The following is a 23,066-nucleotide window of genomic DNA, read 5'->3' as shown; positions in this document are numbered from 1 at the left end:
GTGATGTCATGCAAGTCCTGTCTGCCACCAGACCTGTCACACGTCTTGCACCCTGTGACATGCCACCACCCTGTGAATCTCACCTGCTCTTACTTCTCAGGGAATAAGAAGTGCTTGTAATATGAAAATGGATACTGAAATAACCATCTTTTTGCTGCTTGTGAGAGAATGGGAGGAGTGATAATTGCTTCCTTTATGTACCAAGTAAATTTGAAACAATAATAAGACTAGAATGAGGACCCCAGACAGCTCTGATATCCGCCTGTCCCAGAATGGGTACATGAGCCTGAAAAAAAAACAGGTTATCCCATTTACATTTGGTGGCCAATCTTCATATGGGTGAGATTGGGATGACAGGTCTTCAGTGATAATAAAGGCAACGTTTCTTGTCCTGATTTATTGGTACCTATAATTTGACTCAATAACACGCCCTTTCAATGGATCATTAATTCACCCTTTTTGAGGGGTTGGTACCATTACTCTTACTTTTTCAAGAATTCAGTAATGCAACAGCTGGAGTATTATTATTATGAATTATCATCATCATCAATGTCTTATAATTTATTAATTTATTATTTTTTTTATTTATCTTCAGAAGTGACAGGGAAGCAGAGGAAAACGTGCGCCTGAATAATTAATTGACTAGAGACGGGAAGAAAAGAATAACGATCGGAAAATGAATAATAGTTAATTTACTAATTTGTTTTATTTAATTTGTAAACGCACAGAGCCTTTAAGTGTATCAGAACAGAGACTAGAGAGGCAGAGGAAAACGTGCCTCTCCTTGATTGACCAGAGTTAGTAAACAAGCGACCGAAACTCAGCCTTGTTTACCTTCTGTCAGTAACTCGCCACCTTGCTAGTTATCACCACTAGGAGTAAGATAAGGAGGCGAGGAAGCAGCAAGGTAAGGATAATGGCTTCTTATGTTTTCTTTTATTCTCAAGCACCAGAGAGAGAAGAATAAGAACTTGGGTGCAGGATTTGTGGAGCTGTGAAGGGAATATGCGACCATTTTTTTCTGTTTTCCTATTGTCTCGTTTTCCTTCACTGTACATAACCTGTCAGTATTCCTAGGCATGTACGAATATTTTATGCTCCTTTTTTAGTCCATAAAAATATCAAATTACGGATGAGATAAGATAAAAAACGCAAAGATATGAAGGTAAGCTAAGAAAATTTGCTTCAGTCACGCTTGTGTTAGAAATTGTTGGATTAACTTGATTTTTTAAATTTTATTTTGTTTATCTATTTATTTTATTTTATTTTATTTTATTTATTTATCATTATTATTATTATTATTATTATTATTTTTTTTTTTTTTTAGTTAAGGAGACTATTTAACATCTGATAATGGAGTGTTAAAGGTACGAGGATCAGAGAAGGAGTCTTGTGACAGCAGTAATAACCATAATTTAGAAGAGGAATAATGGTAAAAATTTACAATAATTCCTCATCACTTAGTATATTTTATCATCATGTCAGTGTTCACCGGCAAAGTAAAAGGAATTATCGTACACATGAACTGGAATAAGAAAGGGGGTAGGAAGAGAAGGCCAGGAAACCATTTGAGGGAAAGAGGAGAGAGTTGTTGTAGAACTGCAAAGGATGTGAGTCACAGAGGGAGATGCATAGGACAGAAGCAACTGGAGGAGTCGTACATGGCACCAACCCCTGACTCTAGCAAAATGTCAAAAGAAGAAGTAGTAGCATATGAGGTTACAAGAAGAGGATGGAGGAACCAACACAGTAATGGGATTATATGGAGATAAAGCTGAATCAGAAAAAAAAGTGGTAAAGTATTTGATAATTAAACAAATAATAATGAAATATAAAATGTGTGGCTCCTGTATAGTGTTTCTGCATAATGGACAAGATAAAAAGAAACTCGAGTAGCAAAAATAAAATGTGTTTAAAGGTTTTTAATAAAGACTTAGGGGAAAAAAGGACTGAGGAAACATTCTAACAGAAATAGAAGCAATGCAAGAGACAGCAGAAGCAAGGAGTGGGTGACCTAAGAACCAATACAAAGTGAAACAGGTCTGAAGAAGTATCATTGTGTGTGATTAAAAGTCACATTAAAAGTTGCTGCATTTCTGCCTAAGCTCATAAATATAGCAATATTGAGTAAAACAAGATAAGAATGAGAAGGAGCAGGGGTTAATATTATCTTTAGAGGGTAATACTGAAATAACATAAGTATTTTCATCTATGGGGTAGGTTAGGTTAGGTTTACATTCATTCAGTTCATTGATTTCGCTGCTAATCCCTTCATTGTGTAGATCACAATTTGAAAAGTGTTATGTTTTGCTGAGAAACAAACCATCAGTGTGTGATTTAGTTTATTTCTCTAGTCCACCATTAACATATTCATCTAAGGGTTAGATCAGATGAAAACATGCAGTTCTTTAATTTCACAGCTGATCCCTTCATTGTGTAGATTATGGTTTGAAAGAGCATCTTATTTTACCCTAATTGTCAGTCCCAAAATTAATAGGCTGAGGATATTTCCACAATCTCCACACAGTGTTGTCAGCTGGTTTGTGGATTTCTTTCTTACATTATCATTAAGGCTACATGCTAGAACAGTATTAACCAACAGGACCAATGCTGCTGTGTGAGGTTCTTGAAACTACAGGTTAGGTTATGTTATGTTGCCACAGGTTAGGTACACTTAGGTACATTTCGCAGGCTAGTTGAAAAGATTCTGTGCTGCGCTCTCAAATGGTAGCTAGATTGTATGTTGGCTGTGGCTATGATTGTATTTGGGTTCAGTATACTTCCAAAAGTCATCCAGGCATTTCTTGAATGCATTTGCTGTTTCAGCTTCAATGTTTGATGAAAGTCCACTGCACACATTTATTGTTTGCTAGTAAAAAGTGTTATGATTTGCATTGAAGGTTCCATGAGCTGGGCAATGCTGGAATAGGTGCTTATTGCATTATTGGTTTGTTCTGTCCAGGGGCAAGTGAGGAAGGCAAAGTTCAATGATATTTGCTACCTCCACACTTGAAAACCCCGTCAGGGAAACAGAAAAGAGATTGCGAAATGCATCTCTAAAACTAACATTGACTGATTAGTGGAGACATTATATGAGACTTTGATAAGCCAATGATATGGTGCCTTCAGTATCTTTGCAGCAAGGTTACTCTTAACATTTACCCATAAGTAGATACTCAGGAGATTCCAGGGAAGCAAGTCAGTGACTCTAGCTCTGGATCATTTCTCTCATTACTGTCATTGGCTCCTATGGTTGAAAGGTCATTATTATCATGTTTATACCTGTAGTCTGTTCAATCTGTTTACCTATATACCAGGCTGGCAATCCCACATGAGGTGGCCCAGACAAAGCACCAACCACTTGTATACACAGCACACTTAGCCCTATTCTTCCCTGGTGGAAAGGGATGGTCTCATGTCCAGCCATACTACACCCCAAGAGCTTAGCTGTTAAGTAATCTGCTAGTTATGAATATTAAAATATCTATTTCTTATGTCAAGTTTCATACAGTATCATGCCAAATTCTGTTACTGTTGTAGTGTAATGATGGAACAGTTAAGGACAACCAAGATCCATTCAAGTCTTGGTGATCATTGTGGCCTGACTGGTAAAGTGTCAGACTTGTTTCTATGACAGAGGTTCCATCTCTTTAGATCAAATTCTTAGTGCTTCCATGATAATCCAAACCAAGGCATTACATCTGTCTACCTCTCTAATGCAAGAGTTTACCTGTATTCTTAGTTACTCATCCCTTTTTTTTCTGCTTCACTCTAGAATTCTCTGCATGGTTCTGTATTTCCTTATTCCTGTGACTTGAATTATTTCAAAAGAGAGCTTTCAAGACATTTGCCCTCCAATTTTAGATTTTTGTCCTTTCTTTTGGGATTGGTACTTTTTTCTTTTTAGCCAGTGCCCCGCTTACATTGCAAAAAAAAAAAAAAAACTCGGATGTATTTAAATTCAATGCATATAACTTGTTTGTTTCCAGAAAGCATGTCGAGTAGCAGTGACAGCAGCAGCAGTTCAGCTTGGACGGGCACAAGGCTGCACATCAAGGAAGGGGAGCTGCAGTGTGTCAAGGGCTGTGGATTCTATGGTAACCCAGCATGGGAGGGTCACTGCTCTAAGTGTTACAAGGAGCACCTCGCCCAGACTCAGCAGCGCAAGACTGTCTTCCATCCTTCCCTGAAGCTTCGCAAGTGAGGGTGCATTCTTTGTCCCAGTATCTACTTGTATTTATATCTCTCTGTTTCTACCTTTTTATTACTCTGTTCACCCTCTTTTGCTATCTAATTCTCTCTCTCTCTCTCTCTCTCTCTCTCTCTCTCTCTCTCTCTCTCTCTCTCTCTCTCTCTCTCTCTCTCTCTCTCTCTCTCTCTCTCTCTCTCTCTCTCTCTCTCTCTCTCTCTCTCTCTCTCTCTCTCTCTCTCTCTCTCTCTCTCTCTTACCTATCTACTTTTGACAGTGTTGAAAGCACTTAAGACAGAATGGAAACTTACTGTGCAGGGACAGCAAGGGAACACAATGAGGCAGGCACCATCAGGTTATCTGTCTCTTTATCAGTTTGTGGTGAATCTGCTGTCATTGTTCATAGATATTGCCATTGTTTTGGGATCATGAGAGGAAGAATAGGTATGATGTGGTGATGAGGATTGTTAGTTTGGAAGGAATGTTTGTGCTGTGAGCTTGATTGTGGTGCATAATTTTTCTCCTCTACACACACACACACACACACACACACACACACACACACACACACACACACACACACACACACACACACACACACACACACACACACACACACACACACACACACATTCACTTTCATTTAAGTATGTAATTCAACCACTAAATAAAAAAATTATTATAGGAAAACAAATTAAAAAGGAAAGGATTTAGATAAAAGAAAAGCAGATTTGTAAGAGAGTGGTGAACAAAATGACTCTCGAAGAGCAAGTCGAGTGGATTGACTTCAACACTGTGAGATTAAGGCAAGTATTCTCAAACCGTTAGGCACACTGAAGATGCTAGTCCCCAAAGAATTCAGTCAAAAAGGTTATCCAAAATTTGAGGACAAATGTTGTGGAACCTCCCTCACAGCACTAGAAGCCATGCATGAAGTCTTTATAAGCATCTACAAGAAAGAAGGGCATTAAAAAGGATAGATTTTGCAATTCCTAGCTAGTACAATGTTTGGTGGTGGCTGTAGAACAAGAATAGATGTCTGAGAGCAGTTATGAGTAAGGAAAGATATGGCAAGTAGCAGTGAAGGTATTAAGTCAAAGCCAGAAAGAAATACAGAAGCAGGAAGGGAGTTACAGAGTTTACAGAGTGGAGGATTATATGAGAAGAATAAAAATAGAGAAAAAAACTGTGTATGACTTAAAAAAAAAGCTAGGAGAAACCGTTAGAGAAAATACTGTTGTTTTACAAAGTGACAAATGAAGGATCACTTGCAAGTCATGAAAGGCAGCAGGGTGTCTGTGGATGAGGGAAGAGGAGACTGAATAAAGAGAGATCAGGTGTGGAGTAGTGTATATAGATGGAGTGTGACATGAGGAACTGCAGACAGGCTGGCAAAAGAGAAAATAGATAGGACTCTTTTTCTGTCCCACTGCTCTAATCCTGATGTCTGTGACTACATTTAATAATTATCTTCCTTTCCCAGCAAAGTGAGTCGATCAGTGAGTGATGTCTCCGACTTCACATCATCAGCCACCTCCATCATGAGCAGGAAGTTTGACCGTTTTGAGGAAAAACGGCGCCAACAACTTGACAAGAAGACCAAGGCTGTCAAATCCATCTTCCGGAAGTCACAAGGCAAAGGTATGTCTGTGTGTGTGTGTATTCACTGTACAGTCTGCTGCTGGTCTCTCTCAAGACAGCCGGCCATTCCCCTATGGAAAGAACTCAGATTTCGTAATGACCAATCTTTGGGTTGGACCGAGACCACTCATACACAACACACTGGGACAACGAGGTCACAGCTCCTTGACATACATCCCATACCTACTTACTGCTTGGTGAACAGGGGTTACTCGTGTAAGGAGACACACCCAAATAATCTCCATCCACCCAAGGGATCGAACTCTGGCCCCCTGGTTGTGAGCTGAGTGTGCTAACCATTACACTAGTGGGCCATGTGTGTGTATGTGTGAGAGAGAGAAAGAGGATGTGTATTAACATATATTTAGTTCATATTAGCAAACTAAGTTTAAATGCAAATGAAGCCATTCCCACATTAGTGAATTTGATGGCAACTCATGCTTCGCGAATATCCTGCAAATGTACTACGAAACGTGTTGCATCCTCGTTATGACACAAATGTGAATCCTCTGGGACTATGGAGAATGGTTTGTGAATGATCTGCCACTCAACTGCAAATATTTTTAACAGTCCAAAATGTTCACCATCACATGGCGATTCAGCCATGAATTAGTTGCTAATGAGTTGCATTGAAGTTACAAGGTGTTCACCATCCAAATTCACCAATGTAAGAATGGGACATTGGTGTACATTCACAATCTTCTCTTTCAGCCATTTATATTGTTTATGCAGTCAAAAGATTGAGAGATATTCTGTGGAGAAGTTTTAAGATTAGCCACTGATATAGGAAACCAGTAGTATACAGGAGGGGCTTATGACCTGGGAACAAATTGTAGCTTAGTGACCAATGTAAACACAGAAATATTGATACCGTAGTGATTATGCTTCTTGAATTTGTTCCACAGAGGGAGGTAAGGGTGGAGAGACTTCTAGGCCTGTCAGGCAGCTGAGCATGGAGTCTCAGGGAGCAGGCCAGCAGTTCAATGAGTTCCTCAAGGTAGGTGAGAGAGAGAGAGAAAAGAGAAATGAGACAAAAGATGAGAAAAAAATAAAGACAAGAAAGAGACAGAGAGAGATTGTGAACTCTGTTGCTGATAGAGATTACAGAAGGCCTCTTGTGTTCTTGGGTCACACTACAGCCACATAGATAGCAGTGTTGTTATTGATACTGATTTCTAAACATATTCATCATTTAGTGTCAGCTGTTGTTGTCTATGTGTTATTTGTCTTTCATGTGTGTGTGTATGTGTGTGTGTGTGTATTTTGTATGTGTCAGCCTGGCATATCTTAAACAGTGTAGTCTCACAAGGCATAAAGTCATGGTTAGAAGTCAATTTAGCATACTACATTCCCTTTCTCAGTGTTAAGAGTTTTTATTCTTGCTTCAGTCCTCTTATCTAAGAATCTATCAATTATCAGGTTTTATAAGGAGACTAACATAATATTGCATGTATGTATGGCATAACAGAAAGTTGTACTAGGAAAATGAAAGGAAAAATAGTAAGCTGGTGGAAGTAAGAAATATATAGGTAACTCTAATGGAACCCCTGATGCAAATTAGATATCGTGAGGACTTAAGGTTGAGAGAAAATTCAAAACACAGGTGTTAAGTGCAGTAGGTTACTCTGCTTGTTACCATGACTGTCACCTTATATTACTCAACCATTAATCATTTTTTGTATTAGCAGCTTTGTTTCTCCGACAGAGCCTGAACAAAGATGTGCAGTGTGGCGTCAGTAAGCTGATTAACAATTTCCTGGAGAAGATGCTCAGAGTGGTGGAGTTTCAGGCTGTTGATGAATCCAGTGAGCAGATACAAGACTTCTACACCACCATGAATGACATGATAACCCAGCAGCCAGTGTATGAAGGTGTGTGTGTGTGTGTGTGTGTGTGTGTGTGTGTGTGCGTGTGTGTGTGTGTGTGTAATAATAATAATAATAATAATAAACGGTTTATTATTTAGGCAGTTGACAAACTGAAAATGTACATAGGGGTGTGTGTGTGTGTGTGTGTGTGTGTGTGTGTGTGTGTGTGTGTGTGTGTGTGTGTGTGTGTGTGTGTGTGTGTGTGTGTGTGTGTGTGTGTGTACTTCTACCCATTTATATTTACATGCTTGTGTTTTTACAGGATTTAGTTGAGCTTATTATATTTAGTTTTGTATTACATAGATGTCATATATTTCTTTGAACTTGTGTATATTGTTTGCACACATTTTACAGATCCAGTGCTGCATTTGGAAAACTATTACCGCTCCCTTTTTTATTATTGTTTTTTTTAGTAAGCACCTTCATTTTTCTTGCCATTCTATATGTACTTCCAGATATTTTTTATGTGGTTTTCTGGGGACAGATTATCCTGCATCACCATTCCTGGGTTTTTCTTTATTCACTCTTGAAGTCATATAATTTCCTAACATAGGTATATTATGAAAAGATGTGGAGTTAAGAATGCAGTGAATTTGCTGCAGCAGGTTCAGATATATCAGGAAGAGGGAGGAGTTGTAGATAGTTAGAAGGAGGCCGATGTGAAGACAGAAGAAGACCTGGAGACAGTGTGTGGAGGAACGTATGGCAGAGATCAACATCAAAGAGATCATCAATGACTGCAAAGACTAAGAGGGACTCATGAGCTGTCCAACTCCACAATGGAAAATAAAAGATGATTATATTTCCTTGTAGGTCTGAGTCGTTCTTTCCAGATTCCATCATATGACACTTCTGTGCAATGAATTCCGTTTTCCATCTTGTGTTCTATTGGCCCATTTACATGGCTCATTTAAGTAATTTTACTGATCCTTACTGTCAGTGATTTCTATATCTTTCCCAGTTTAATTTCAGATTGTGTGTATTTATGTGTGATTCAAGTGACCCAATCACAGTCTCCCCTTCCAGTACATTTTTTGTAATTATGATTCTTCTACTCAGGTTTATCTCAAGAACAGATTGACAAAATAAATGAGCTGACAGAGAGATACATTACCACAAGACTGTACAAGCAACTGAATATTGCTGTGAATGCCATCTGTGAAGAGAAGGATTTGGCAATTCAGAACAGGTGAGGGAGTGATGTACAGTTAATTTTCTAACCCATATATGTCCTTCAATCTTATGTTGTACTCGTCTCCAAGATCAAGGTAAAATGTTAATGAAGAATGATGAATTTGATAAGAATATGAGAACAAAAGTGAGTGTAAAAAGCCACGAAGCCTGCATGTAGCAGTCCCTGTATAACATACATTCCTATGCTCACCTTTCATCCCTGTCTATAAGTGTCATCTTTTGAAGCTCCTTATTGACTCACCACTAGCATGCTGATTACTGAGTCCTCTCCACTCCTTTCTCATCTGGGCTGGAGACTGGCAGTGGTATCCATGTCATCATCATCCATCAGTTCATCAACTTATAGACTTCTGTTTGGAGTTTCATTGGCTGGTCCTGATGTTGCTTGAGATCCTTTACTTTGTTGAATGCTGGATAGTTGATAATTTCTGGTGTTGCCATGTTATGCTTGTTACATAGGTTCATCCAGCCCATTAATTTCTTCTAGGATCCGAAGTTTGGCATGGGTCTCAAGTCAACACCTGGAATGTGGTGTGCAGGAGTCCAGTCAGGAAGTGCGGGAAACCTTGGATTTGGTTATCACAGGTGAGTCTAGTGCAGCAGTCACACAAACACACACACACACACACACACACACACACACACACACACACACACACACACACACACACACACACACACACACACACACACACACACACACACACACACACACACACACACACACACACACACACATGGCTGTGTTAGCATACTAAGGCCCCCACCCAAAAAAAAAAAGGATAGCTTACAAAAGTGTGTTTGGCATTTGCAATTTTCACAGTTCTTTATCTTAGTTACCTCTTGCTTTTATTAACTGTTTTGCTCTGTGTTGTAGCCAAATGTTTCCACTTGGATGCCACAACATTTTGAGTGCTCTATGAGTTGGAGGGATGAATGTGTTTTTCTCCTATTTCTGCAGATGGTGTAAGGTGCAACATTCACAAATAGTATTATTTAGTTCATTTGAAAACTGCTGAGTTTTGTTAGAATTTAAGTGTATTCAGTGCTATTGCAATTTGATTCTATCAGTGAAAGTTTAAACAACTTTAATGCCCTTGATCTTGAAAGTGAAAGATGGATGTTCTCTGATTTCATATTGCAGTGAGAAAATAACAAAAGTGTAATTTTTTCATTTGTTCCTTATAGAATAGTACTTTTGTTAGACTGATGATAATGCAGAACACATTATCCTTCACTGCTATCACATTGAAAACTGTAAAGATTTGATTAGAGTAATATGTGAAAGATAATAAAATAAAAAAAATATTCTCTGATATCTGATATTGTGAGAAATGGGTTGATCTTTTTCTCTCAGACATCAACCATATCCCCATCACAGTCCATTGAAATGCTTCACTTAACTTCTCCATCTCCTCCAGAGCTGCTCGAGATGAACAGCAAACGTGTGCCTTCAGATAAGCTGCAGTGTCTGGTGTCCGCTGCCCACCATGTACTGCAGGTCCTCAAACAGTCTCACTCGGGCACACCAGCTTCTGCTGATGACTTCCTACCTGCCCTCATCTACTGTGTGCTGCAGGCCAACCCACCTCTCCTCCACAGTAACATCTCCTTCATTACTTACTTCTCTCAGCAGCGTAGCCTCCAGAGTGGGGAGGCAGGATACTTCTTCACCAATCTGGTAAGTTTCTTGTTTATTGATAAATTGGAGGATAAATATCCTCCTCCTCCTCCTCCTCCAGCTTTTGTTCTTTGTTCTCACCAACATGTATCTCATTCAGGTCACTTATAGTTCATGTTCTCCACCCCAGATGTGACTTAGATTGCAGTTTCTGAAGGTGACAAAAGTTTTTTATTTATTTATTTATTTATTTATTTTTTATTTTTTTTTATAACTCAGTTGTATTTACCTGGTTGTATTTTACAGGGTCCAAGCTAAAGCTTATTTGTCCTGTCTCCATTATCTGTAGTTGTCCAATTTTCCTTTAAACTTGCTTACACTAGCAACTTTAACCACCTGCTCACTTAAACTATTCCAGAGATCAGTACAGGAAACTATATTTCTTGATGTCACTGAGGCATTACTCTTCTTAATTTTTTTTGTATGTCCTTTTGTACATCTTTTTGCCTCATCTATATGCATCTTCAAAACTTGTCTGTCTGCTTTTTCCATATGGTTTTAGTTTGTACATTGTTATCTGGTCTCCCCTTTCTCTTTTCTCTTCTGACGTTATTAATCTCATTTCTTCCAGTCACTCTTCATAAGTCTTTTCCTTCATTTCTGGCACCATCTTTGTTGCTGTACTCTGTATTAATTTCAATTTCCTCATTTCTGTATTCTTTGCAATCCTTTCTTTGCCTTTATCCCTTCAAATTTAACCTCTGTTACAACATGATCACTTTTTCCTAATGGGGGCAGATACTTCATATTTGGCCTGGATTCTGGCTTCCAGGTAATCACTAGGTCAAGCATTGAAGGCTACTCTTCTCTGTGTCTTGTATCTTCATCTATCCACTATCCAAAGTATTCACCATTACTAATTGCACTATCTCTTCATTCTACAAATCTACACCCCTCCCTAGCTCCAACTCATCCCAGTTTACATTTTTGCAATTAATATCACCCATAAGCAACACCTTGTTTGTTTTTTCTGATCATACTTTCCAAGCATTTCCATACCTCCTCTTGCATCTTCTTATGCTCATTTGTCTTCCATGCATTTGTGTTTGGTGGTATATATGTGACAATAATCTTTCTCTTTTTCTTTTTGCTGTCTTGAACTATAATGCCCAAAACTTGTGCCATCCCATCATGGTATTCCACTTCCTAACAAAGATGTCACTCTTCACCAATATTAACACTTCTTCCCACCTTTATCTTTTTTATCTCTTCTCCAAATGTTGTATCCTTCCTCTTCAACTTTTATTTGTATTTCCTCTTTTAATTTGGTGTCTGCTAAACATACAATATCTGGCTTGTTATCCCATAATATCCCTTAGTTCCAATGTACTTGACACAAGCTCATCTATATTTGTGTATATAACTTTCTTTATATTATATTCCTTCTCAATTTTATTGTATTCCCTCTTATTGTTGCTTCTCTCCTCTGGCATTCTTCATCCGCCATTTAATTATCTTTAAATCCACAATTTTCCATACAAATTCTTTCACTTGATCCTGTGTCCTTTGTTTTTTTGCTTTAATTTCTCCCATCTCTCTCAATTTATATTTCTCATCCTCATTTAAATCTCTTCTTATCTATATATTTTCATGTCTTCCATCTTAAACAGTTTCCATGTCTCTGCCATCATAGTTTCTGCTACCATTTGAGTACTAAATCTAATTTTTAGAGGCATTACTTCATTTTCAGCATACTTGCCAAACCTCTGAACTTCTTCTGTTTGCTCCATTGTTTGTTCCCTCCCTCACTCACCACCACTGCTACTGTCTCCTTTGCTCTCTTGAGTTTCTCTCCTTCTCTTATAGTCTTAATAGGTAATTTTTTTTATTTATCACCAAATATCACAACACACATCTTATGTACTGTACCTCTTACTATTTGCTCTTTTTCCTTTATTATCCTAACCACTTTTTTTTTAATCTGCTTATCATGCTCCTCCTTTTGTTGTCTCAATATTTCCTTCATACCAGTTTTCTGTTTTTCTCTCTCTTCCTTCCAGCTATGGGTTTTCTGTTTCATCATATCTTGTACTTTACCTCTCATGACATCCTCACTCTGTTTATTTTCCCTCTCCAGTCTATTCTTCAGCTCCTCATTTTTCCTCTTTAAAGCTTTAATCTCAGCCTTATTTTTATTATTCTGATCTACAAGTTTTTGTACCTCTGCTTAATTTCTTGTTTTCACCTTCCCTCTCTTCTTTTGCTGCTTGATATTCCTCTGTTCTCACAAATTACTCTTCATATGATCATCATTCATATCTAACTTCCAATTTCTCACTGCTTCAGGCAGCTCTCTCATCTCTCTTAACTTTGCATAATCCACCTCTGCTTTCCACAATCTCCTATTCATTCTGTCCACATACTGCTCCTCATCGCTGAATCTGGAGAAATCAGCTTTGCTGCCCCCAAAAGGTGATGATCCTTGCGCCATCTTGTTCTTGACTCATGGGTGAAGTGATTTGTTTACATTCAGGAAAAAACTCACTGCCCCTCCAAAATCTTCCTTCCAATAGTTATTTTTACCACACTCTCTCCCTTACTTTATTATTTATACTGGAGACAGGAATGAGCAGTCTTTGACCCTGTACATTGTGGGCTAGGTGCTGGTAGGAGCTGGAGCTGTGACGGACATGTCCACCTGCCACAACTACTGCTGTGTGTGTGTATGTGTGTGTGTGTGTGTGTGTGTGTGTGTGTGTGTGTGTGTGTGTGTGTTTACCTTGTTGTGTACCTAGTTATAAAATACAGGACAAGAGCCACACTAGGCTCGTGCCATCCCGTCTCCATATTGACTCTTATCTAGATTTTCTTTAAATTTATGAATTGTCTTTGCACACAGTCTCACCCTTAAGTTCATTCCACACTGTTATACTTCTGTGTGAGAAGCTATGTTTCTTGATGTCTCTTCTGCAAACACTCCTTTTCAATCTCTTTCCATGTCCTTTTGTGTCTCTCATATGTGGTATCAAGTTGTGTTCAACTTTTCCATTCCTTCCAATATTCTGTATATTGCTATCAAATCACTCCTTTCCCTCCTTTTTTCTAGTGTAGTCAGGCCCAATCTCTTCAACCTTTCCTCATAACTATACTCTCTTAAGCTTGCAGGCATTTTGGTTGCAGCTCTAGATTCTTTCTAACTTTCTTGTATCCTTTTCCAAACTTGGTGACGGTGTGTGTGTGTGTGTGTGTGTGTGTGTGTGTGTGTGTGTGTGTGTGTGTGTGTGTGCACTTTATAGGAGAATCATCTTGTATGTACAGAAGAGAGTATGTTTGTGAAGAAAGGATGATGAAAACAATGAAGGTAAATACAATGAGCTTAGTGTGTCAAGTGAAGGTGAATGAATGAAATGTGGAGTGGAGTGTGCTTAGGGCTAATGAGAGAGAGAGAGAGAGAGAGAGAGAGAGAGAGAGAGAGAGAGAGAGAGAGAGAGAGAGAGAGAGAGAGAGAGAGAGAGAGAGAGAGAGAGAGAGCCACCACTGTTATTACTGTTAGGGACATACACTAGTGTAATATTCTTTTGCAGATCATAAATAAGATTGAGCTTTTCATCAATCATTGGCTGAAATCAGTGAATACATGAACTTAACCTTGTGTTTAGGGAATTATGAATATATATAAGTTATATAAGTGTGAATAAGAGAATTTCATGATTGGTGAACATGCAGTTGGTTAGGGAATAGTGTAGGATGGATTGCCTTTAGTTTGTCGAGTGTGTCTTATGCAAGTAGTCCTGGGAGTTTATTCCTTAAGCATGTCTTGTTAGTGTGGAGGTTAACTCTTTAGAATCCAGGTGGTCTTTTTGTACATATCAGAATAATCTAATATAACTCTAAAATGTTTGAAGCTAGAGACTTAGACTGAGGACTTGACTAGACACAATGCCTAACTCATGCACTTTAAGGCAGCAGCCATAAAACTTAAGTCAGATTATTGAAACTTAGTTCAGATAAGAATGATAAGGTCACTATATTCAGAAGTTAAGTTGGTGCATCTTCTCCCCAGTGCTGTGCAGTGGCATTCATTGAGCATGTCACTGCACAGAGCCTAGGCCTGACAGAGGATGAATACCAGCGTTACATGACTGGTCTTGCACTGCCTCCACATGCCCTGGATGGTGATGCCTGGCTCTGTGAGGTGGGTGCACTGGAAAGGCATGGTGTGGGGGTTGGTTTGAGGAATGGTAGGTTTGCCTCATTGTGTGTGGAATGCCCAACCTGGTTAGTCATAGTGTGAAGCAGCTGCAATCACAAGTTGAAATCACAAGTTATCTACATTGCTTTGTATCTTTGTATGTACGAGTATATTGCCAATCTGGTACATTGATAGATAGATTGATTAACATTTAGATGTGAACTTATAATTTGTTTCCTCTGTGGTTCTCTGCTCAAGACTCTCTGATTACTCTTTGCAAGAATTAACTATTTGATTTTTATTTTCCTGTTTTTTCCCCATGCAAGCAATTCACTGTATAAAATTTACTTTCAGGGAATGCGGGTGATGCAACAGAATTTGAAGACTCTTGATGACCTGCAGGCAAAAATGGAACACCTGGTCACTCACTCGGATGAACTGATGCAAGAGATGGATGAGCTACAGGTAGGAGTTCTTTGTGTGTTGTAAGGAAAAAGCTGAGCACTGGTAAATTTATCCTAACTACATTACTTTACCATATTCAAGAAAGTGTAAGCAGTGCAGTGGTTAGTGCCTTGAGATTACAGCTTTGAAACTATTGAAGGAGTCAGGCTGACAGTATTCCTCAGCTATTTTATGTTCTCCATTCAGGAAAGTGTGAGCAAGGAAGTGGCAAGTGTGCTGGAGAAGAATCCATTGACCATCCATCCCTGCCGTAAAGTTGCCATTGATGAGGAGCTCCCAGCCTCCCCTCTCCTTCCGTCCCCTCTGACACCTGAGGCAAGTAAATGTATTGTTTTATTTGTAGACAAGCAAAGCTAGATCCAGAAATTGGCTGTAATCCACTGTCTTGGAAGCAGGCAGGCAAGGCAGCCCACTACTCCATTTATGTTATCTCACAAATTACCACAAAATTTTTTCTTACATGTGGAGTTATTTGTCACTGATACATGAGTAACTGAAAAAAGACCATTGAATTTTGTCTGATTCTACTTAACTTTGTTGTATTGGTAAAAATTGTACCACATACTTCTTTTGTCACTATCTCTATAACTTGTTTTTGCTTAGGTCAGAGGCAATTTGAGAAAACCACCAGGATTAAGACTTCAGTTATTCTTCATTGAACTTTAATGATATTCTAGGTTCAAATGTTCAAATCTATCATTTTCAGGTTTTTTTTTTTCATTTTTTAATTATTTTATTTTTATATTATTATTTTTCTTAGAGGGAGGAATAGTTGCACTTTAAGAGCTTTTATACTTGCATGGAATGTAGCCTTACAGGTGTGCCATCACTAGTCCAGCAATCACTCATCCCACTCCATCATTGACTTGGCACATGTTTCAGATAACATAATCAAATTTCCTGAGTTGCCACATTAATGTCACTACCGCTTGGTGACGCTGCTTTCTGCTTAAACATGTTGGCATCAATGGCAAACACAAGCAAACCATTACAATTTGTTTTACTCCAGTTATTATGGTAACCTACTCACTTTTAGTTCTAGTCATATTTCTAATAAATAAGGGAAGTGCTTCTTGCTTTGTAAAATGCAAACACTACACATTGGCCATAAAAGATAAAACTGATTTTCATTTGAAGTTTCCTTGTATGGATATGCAGGGTATTTTAAAGGTAGGATAAGGTGATTACCTGTTGTGGTAAATGTATTCTAACCAAACCAATCTGTAATCAAACAAAACCACTAAGCTGCCAACTAGGGATGTCAGGTTAATAAAGGTGTACCTGTGTAGCATGGGAGTGTGCTGGCAGTGTGTCAGTTGATATCCCACTCTCTTTGAATGAGACCATAATTACTTGAATATATTGTGCACTTTCATGGCAGCAGTTTTGTCTTCTTGGTTTTAGATAGTCTGTATAGGAGGTCTTTGTATAAATTGGTTTGTGTTCTCTTGGGGCCATCCAACTCAGGTGATTGCTTCAGCAGTAGTCAGCAGTTCCTTGTCTTGATTTGTATTACATTAACTAGGGTTTGAAGAGTTTTGGTTCTCATATCACTCACTTAAATAAAATTTAATTACTCTGAAACTTTCTGTTTATGGGAATAGGTATTTTTATCTTGTTTCTTGAATGATATGGCATGTCAGGTGCACAGTAATGGTGTTCATCCACCTGAACAGTCTGTTTGAATGCAATGCTTCTGTTACTTTGAAAGGCTTAGTGTTTAGCTCATAATCTTGATTTATCACATGATTAGATTAAAACTTTCCTTTTTCTTTGTTTGGCTTAAGATTTAGTTCATAATTTTTTTAATGCACCTTCAATTAAAGTTACATTTCCAAAAGTGCTACTGTTCACCATTCTTCTCCAATAGTTTGTTGGGCAGGTCACTGCAGTGCGTGTGTTCTTATCAAGAAGCAATTTAAGCGCACCACTCATCCCATTAAAGCAGGTTTGCTTGCACCAACTATAAACTTAATTGCATAATTTGCTTGGTTTGAGTTGAATGGAAGCACTGCTTGGGGCCTGAGTCACACACTGCCTCCTTAGCCATGTCCTGAGTGCTCATGTGTTGCTTGCCACATCCCAATTTCTTTCTTATTGCATTTTTATTCCTGAGGAAATATAGTGGCTGATCTCATCCAGAAGATCAGGTGGTTGTGCTCTACTGTCTTTACATTGTTGTGATGCTGAGGTAGGCACTCACCCTTGTCCATTTTTCCTGTTCTCCAAGTGGTGATGGGAGATTCAAAAGTACAAGATTGATTTGCTTCTTAGTGCTAGATGGGCTTGCTGTGGTTATGATCATTATTCCACATTTCTCATCTGTCTTCTAAGGCAGTTAGCTGCTGTCCTGCTGAACCCTATCATGGTCATTCATTTGGGGACTATTTTTGAACAAACAGCAGATACAGATATATATATATATATATATATATATATATATATATATATATATATATATATATATATATATATATATATATATATATATATATATATATATATATATATATATATATATATATATATATATATATATATATATATATATATATGATGTGTACTTTAGGCATTAAGTCACAAAAAGCATCTTGATGTATGTATGTCACTAACCTGACCTACAAGATTCACAACCTTCCTCTAATTTTCATGAGGTATTAAGGGTTTGAAGAAGTAAGAAGTAAGGTTTTGATATTATTGGTAATTTTTAATGGTCTTAATAATGATTACTGATGTTATTGTCAAAACACACAGGTTCCTCCTCTCAGTCCTGACATTATTGCTGCCCAGCAGTCTCTGTCATTTCTTCAACAACTGGGTGATGGAGGAAGCCAAACAACCTCTCCTGACCTGCCAGATGTCTCTACCCAAGTATCCAAATCCACCTCCAGGAATGCCTCTGAGCTCATTGGCCCTGAAGCAGATCTCCTTAGTCTTGATATTGATATTGAGGAGACAGACAACAGCATGCATGGCTCATCAGGCCTCTTGGGGTCAGACATTGATCTCCTTGGTCCTGATACAGATTCCCAAGAAGTCAAAAGTGGCACGGTAGAGTCAGCCTCTGGCCTTCCTGACCTGATAGGCCCTATATGTTCTACTGAACATTCAAAAAATACCAAGAATCATAAGGATTTCCTAAATATTGAGGAAATTGGATCAAATCAGGCATCAAACCAAGGCATGTTTGCACTTAACCAATCTTATTCAAGCATGCCAACAAAGAACATGATGCAGTATTCTAGTCCTCAAACAAAGAGTGAGAAACATGTGTCTGACACACTGTCAAGACAGGCCTCATTACCATATTCTGGTTTTACAGTTCAGGGAGGAAAGATACCCAGTATAGCTTGTGACACTGGTAATACGCATTCTCTCTCTTCTCCCCTTGAACAGTCCCAGCCAGGTAGCTCAGATCCACTGTCTCCTCCCTTAGTTGGATCACACCCTGCTCTTCCTCCTCCTCTCATTCCTTCTGTTCCTGGGGAGAGGCAGGAAGCTGGTGCTTCAGGACAGAAAAGCAGTGAAAAGAAAGGAGATGCTCTTGATAAAGTTTGTGATGTTTTAGGAGATATCATAGAGACATTTGATAGTCTCTTGTAGGATGACAGAATGAAGGATGTTGTGATTAGAGAAGATATAGGAAAAAGAGACAGATGAGGTACTATGCTTTAAGATTGTTGTGGCAGAGATGCTGTGGCTATCTTTAATGAGAAGCTTCCCAGAAAACACTGCCCCCAAAGGCTCAGGTTTCAAACACCAAATAGGTTATGTAACCAGTGTGACCGATACTTGGTTGGAGGGCAAAATATCAGCTCTATTGCCATCACAGTAAGTCAGTGCCAGACAACTTTGGAGCTTGCATGGAGTGGTGACCTTCCTCTTCCATAGTGTAGAAAGGTGGGCTAGGAGAAAATTATTAGTGTGACAGGTTCCCTCCTCACACATTTGTTGCAGATAGAGTAAATACATCTGTTGCTTGATATTATCAGCAGGGGAGTCAGAAAGAGTGGGTATCTTAGTGACCAACAAGCAACCATTTTTATAAGCCAATACAAGGAGTGGTGTGTGAGATACCAACTGCTGATGATGCTTCTGATATTGTCAAGTACTGATGTGTTTACTCTATCTGGCAGAAATGTGTGGGAGTTAAGAAGTTGCATAGCAATGATTTTTTCCTTGCAAATTCTTTTTTTCAAATTGAAAGAGGATGGTTATTGATTTTTGCAATATAATGCTTTTATCTGTAAAAATTTCTGACATCGTAATTTGGCACTGACTGTATCCAGGGGATAATTTCTTCTTACCTGAGTTTAGTTTTTGGACATATCTCTGTGTTATATTTATTTTCTCTCTCTCTCTCTCTCTCTCTCTCTCTCTCTCTCTCTCTCTCTCTCTCTCTCTCTCTCTCTCTCTCTCTCTCTCTCTCTCTCTCTCTCTCTCTCTCTCTCTCTCTCTCTCTCTCTCTCTCTCTCTCTCTCTCTCTCTCTCTCTCTCTCTCTCTCTCTCTCTCTTGCACTGCTGCGGTATTCCTTGGGAGAGGTAGGAGTTGTAAGAAGCAAGATCACTTCAAGGTTTTAGCAGTGATGTGCTGAGATTTGATGCTTCCTACTACCACATGTAGTTTGATTCAGGTTTATGAATGATTTACATGAAAATCATTCATAAATGAAAAAAAAAAAAATCAATCAGGAATAGGCATAGATAATTAAATTTTCATGTAAGCTATTTTCAGTGTTTTAGGTAATTTTTTTTAGATATTCAGTATCAAATGCAAATTCTGCAATTGGGAAAAGGATGCAAATATTTTCATCATAACTGAAAAATTTGTAAATTGAATGTTAGTAAATTGAGATTTGCCTCTATATCTTAACTCTCTTAGCCATTTTTTCCATAATGTAGGAGGCAGAGCAGCCATTGGCACCAAGAGTGTATAAAAAAGCCCACTGATTTGTTCGTAACTCCCAAAGTTTAAAAGATAAAAGATTTCTGAAACAGGCCAATTTAGTTCCAGAAATGTCTTGATACTACCAAACAGAAATAGCCAGATAATTCCAAAGTTTAACAGTGAAAGGGATGAAGGAGTGAAAGTAATAGTTAATTCATGCTCTACTGAAATGGACAGAATAGGAGTGAGGGTAAGTAGAAACTTGCACTGCAAGGCATGGATTTCAGAACAGTAGCCATGAAAATACTAGTAGAAGATTGCTGGAGTTGCAGCTTTGCAGTGGAGTGTGAAAGATTGAAAACAGTCAGCTAAAGAAAAAAAGTTGATAGGTGAAAAGATTTTAATACCACCCTTACACATAATATACATAATTATGATAGCTAAAGTATGAGTTATGGCTTTATTTTTTTCAGGGGAACATTTAATGTAAACTATTAACTATGCCATAAAAGTTATCATGTAACATGTGTAGAGTGTACTATGTTTATAGGGTAAAACACAAGTTTCTGGAGATATTGCTGAGGTACAGGTTATTCTAAGTTGAAAATGTCTTGTGCACACATTAATTTTGAAGCTTTGTTTAGCTATGTTATGAAATTCAAGTGTTAGCAGGTGACAGATAAAGTGGCTGGGTGGGGGGATGTCTGATGGGACTTGTTGACTTGGGTATATCTGATGGTGAAATTGTGAATTATTCACTCATGATTTCTACAAGTTTTAGGGCATTACAGTACCCCATAGCAAGATGAGTGGTATTGATAGACAGTTGATTGACCAATAAACACTGCAGAAGGATAGTATGGCTGTAATTAATGACAAATAAAATAATAGGCTATGTGGCACCATGCCTGCCCTGGACAGAGAGAGAGGTGGAGCAGGGCTAGCATCAAATTACCATTCATCAACCACTTGCAGTTTCATGCTGAGACAGTGATTGTAAATATGTTTAAATTGCATTGCATAGTTTTGAGAGAAAAAACGGCAGCAATATCACATACTTACAGTAATGTGGAGCATGTGGACATGGTGTTTCTTCATCACAAACACTTGTCCAGCCCAGCCATTGTATCCATCACCTGGCCACACTTGAATGTGCTTTTTGAATTTGGAATTTCAATTTGGAATAACCAGTACTTTCACCTCCAGCAATATTCACAGAAACTCATGTTACATCCTTTATATAGATCTGGATTTCTACAGAGGACATGCTTATATCAGGCATCCAGCATAAAGTTATAGAAACTCTCTTAATGAGTGTATTCTTACTTATTTATTTTTTATTTATTTATTTATTTTTTTTCTAAATGAGTAAATAATATTATGCAGTAGACAAATGAGGTCATATAGGTGTATGGTAAAATCACAGTGCCTGGTAGTGGTGGTAGTTGAGAGAGTGCCACTCATCATCTGGCCAAAGCAGGTATCATATTGGACTTACAACCTTTCAGTCATGAGTCTAACACCTTACAGCAGTCACCTGGCCCCCTATTCATTCCCCTATTTTTATTTGTTTTTTAGGTTTCTAATTGAAAATTCGCATGGCTGTTAATCTTAGTGTGAGTCTCAGTCTTGTAGGCAGTAGCTGGGCAAGAAAATTTCCTAAGAGCCAGACTGGGCTACTGTGAACTTCTGTGATACAGGCAGTAAACAGAAAAGATTTGAACAGGTTATATAAACAAATTTAGTCAAAAGATTGTATTTACCTCTGTTTATTTTTATATGCTTTGATGATGTACTCAGAAGAGTGTTGGTGTGTGAGGTAGTTGAAGAAGATCAGTAGCAAGATTGAAGAAGACTTGGAGACTGTGTGTGTGAAAGAAGACATCACAAGGATGACCATCAGAGAAAAGATAATTTCAGGCCACAGAAAGTGCAAGAGACTCACAAGGTATCCAGCCCTGTAAGGGAAATAAAAGATGTCAAATGAAGTATGCCTTGGTAACTGCCTGAAGGAGAGGCATAGAGTTGAGCAGACATGATATTAATTCAGAGACATCATTCTCCCGGTCTTGAAAGCACTGATGAGTTATGGCAATGATGATATATTTTTCAATTCCAGCCTTAATTTCATGTAACTCCACATCTCTACTGCTTAGTAGTATATCACATACAAGAGCTATCTAATAGCACTCATTATGCAAAGATTTTTTGCAGTTACTGTATATCAGACTAATGTTTGTTTTCAGCACCTCTTTGATTTAGGAACTTGAATCTCATCTTATATACATGTTCTGTTATTAATGCCATGCTTGATAGGGTTGATGCAAGCCAGAAGGAGCTTGGAATTTTAGACCAGATGCTCTCCCATATGTCATGGTCTGGCACTAAAATGTGAAATGTTAATTCAGACACTACTCTGCCAGGGCTCAGACATCTTGTTCCTTCATTCAGCAGGTGTGTGGCAATGGTGGTGAAAGTGTATCTACACCTTATCATAGGAATAAAGTGGATGCAGGTGTAATGTGATGCTCCATTGTGGTGTAAAGTGTAGAAAAATGTGAAGGCTTTAATATTGTAAACTGGTATACTATGTATTTTACCACAAATTGCAAAAGAGCTTAGGCCAAAGTCATTTAACTTGTGCAGTTCAAGGTATTTATATATGATAGTGTCACTTCTAGTCTTGGGATTTTATAATAGTTTTAGTAAATGAAAATATTTACCTATAACTCTTAATTGCTATAAGATAGAGATAAAATTTACATGTAATTTATTTAATCTTGTTAAAAGACAGTAAAATCTTCATGTAATTTATTTAATGTTATTGATTTTTATTATGATGCCTTCTTGATGTTTTATCATATAATTCTGTACCCTTGGACTTAAGATCAAAGCCATACCTTCTCTTGCTCTTCCTCTCAACACACTGGGCCTTGCTATAGAAGCATGTGGCCAACTGTGCTATGCTTAAGCTCCTGGGCTGTAATAGGGTTGCCCATGAGATTATC

General features: G+C 38.2%; 1 protein-coding gene across 2 annotated transcripts; it reads left to right on the top strand.

Moving 5' to 3' along the window:
* The first annotated feature begins 761 nt into the window (after positions 1-761).
* Positions 762-22,872, top strand: LOC135106898 (rab5 GDP/GTP exchange factor-like). Of its 2 annotated transcripts, XM_064016302.1 has the most exons (12): positions 762-907; positions 3,990-4,200; positions 5,673-5,830; positions 6,736-6,827; positions 7,536-7,701; positions 8,758-8,887; positions 9,380-9,477; positions 10,314-10,573; positions 14,577-14,708; positions 15,060-15,170; positions 15,357-15,485; positions 17,925-22,872. In XM_064016302.1, the coding sequence occupies exons 2-12, from the start codon at positions 3,995-3,997 to the stop codon at positions 18,771-18,773; spliced, it is 2,331 nt and encodes a 776-aa protein (XP_063872372.1). In that variant the 5' UTR covers positions 762-907; positions 3,990-3,994; the 3' UTR covers positions 18,774-22,872. The 2 variants fall into 2 exon arrangements, with proteins under 2 accessions (XP_063872372.1, XP_063872373.1); XM_064016303.1 differs by lacking the exons at positions 762-907; positions 3,990-4,200 and adding an exon at positions 4,694-4,995.
* The last annotated feature ends 194 nt before the right edge of the window (positions 22,873-23,066 follow it).

Source organism: Scylla paramamosain, chromosome 14 (genome assembly GCF_035594125.1).
Source record: "Scylla paramamosain isolate STU-SP2022 chromosome 14, ASM3559412v1, whole genome shotgun sequence".
Lineage (NCBI taxonomy): Eukaryota > Metazoa > Arthropoda > Malacostraca > Decapoda > Portunidae > Scylla > Scylla paramamosain.
The sequence above is the reverse complement of the archived record's forward strand: the minus strand, read 5'-3'. Positions and strand labels throughout refer to the sequence as shown.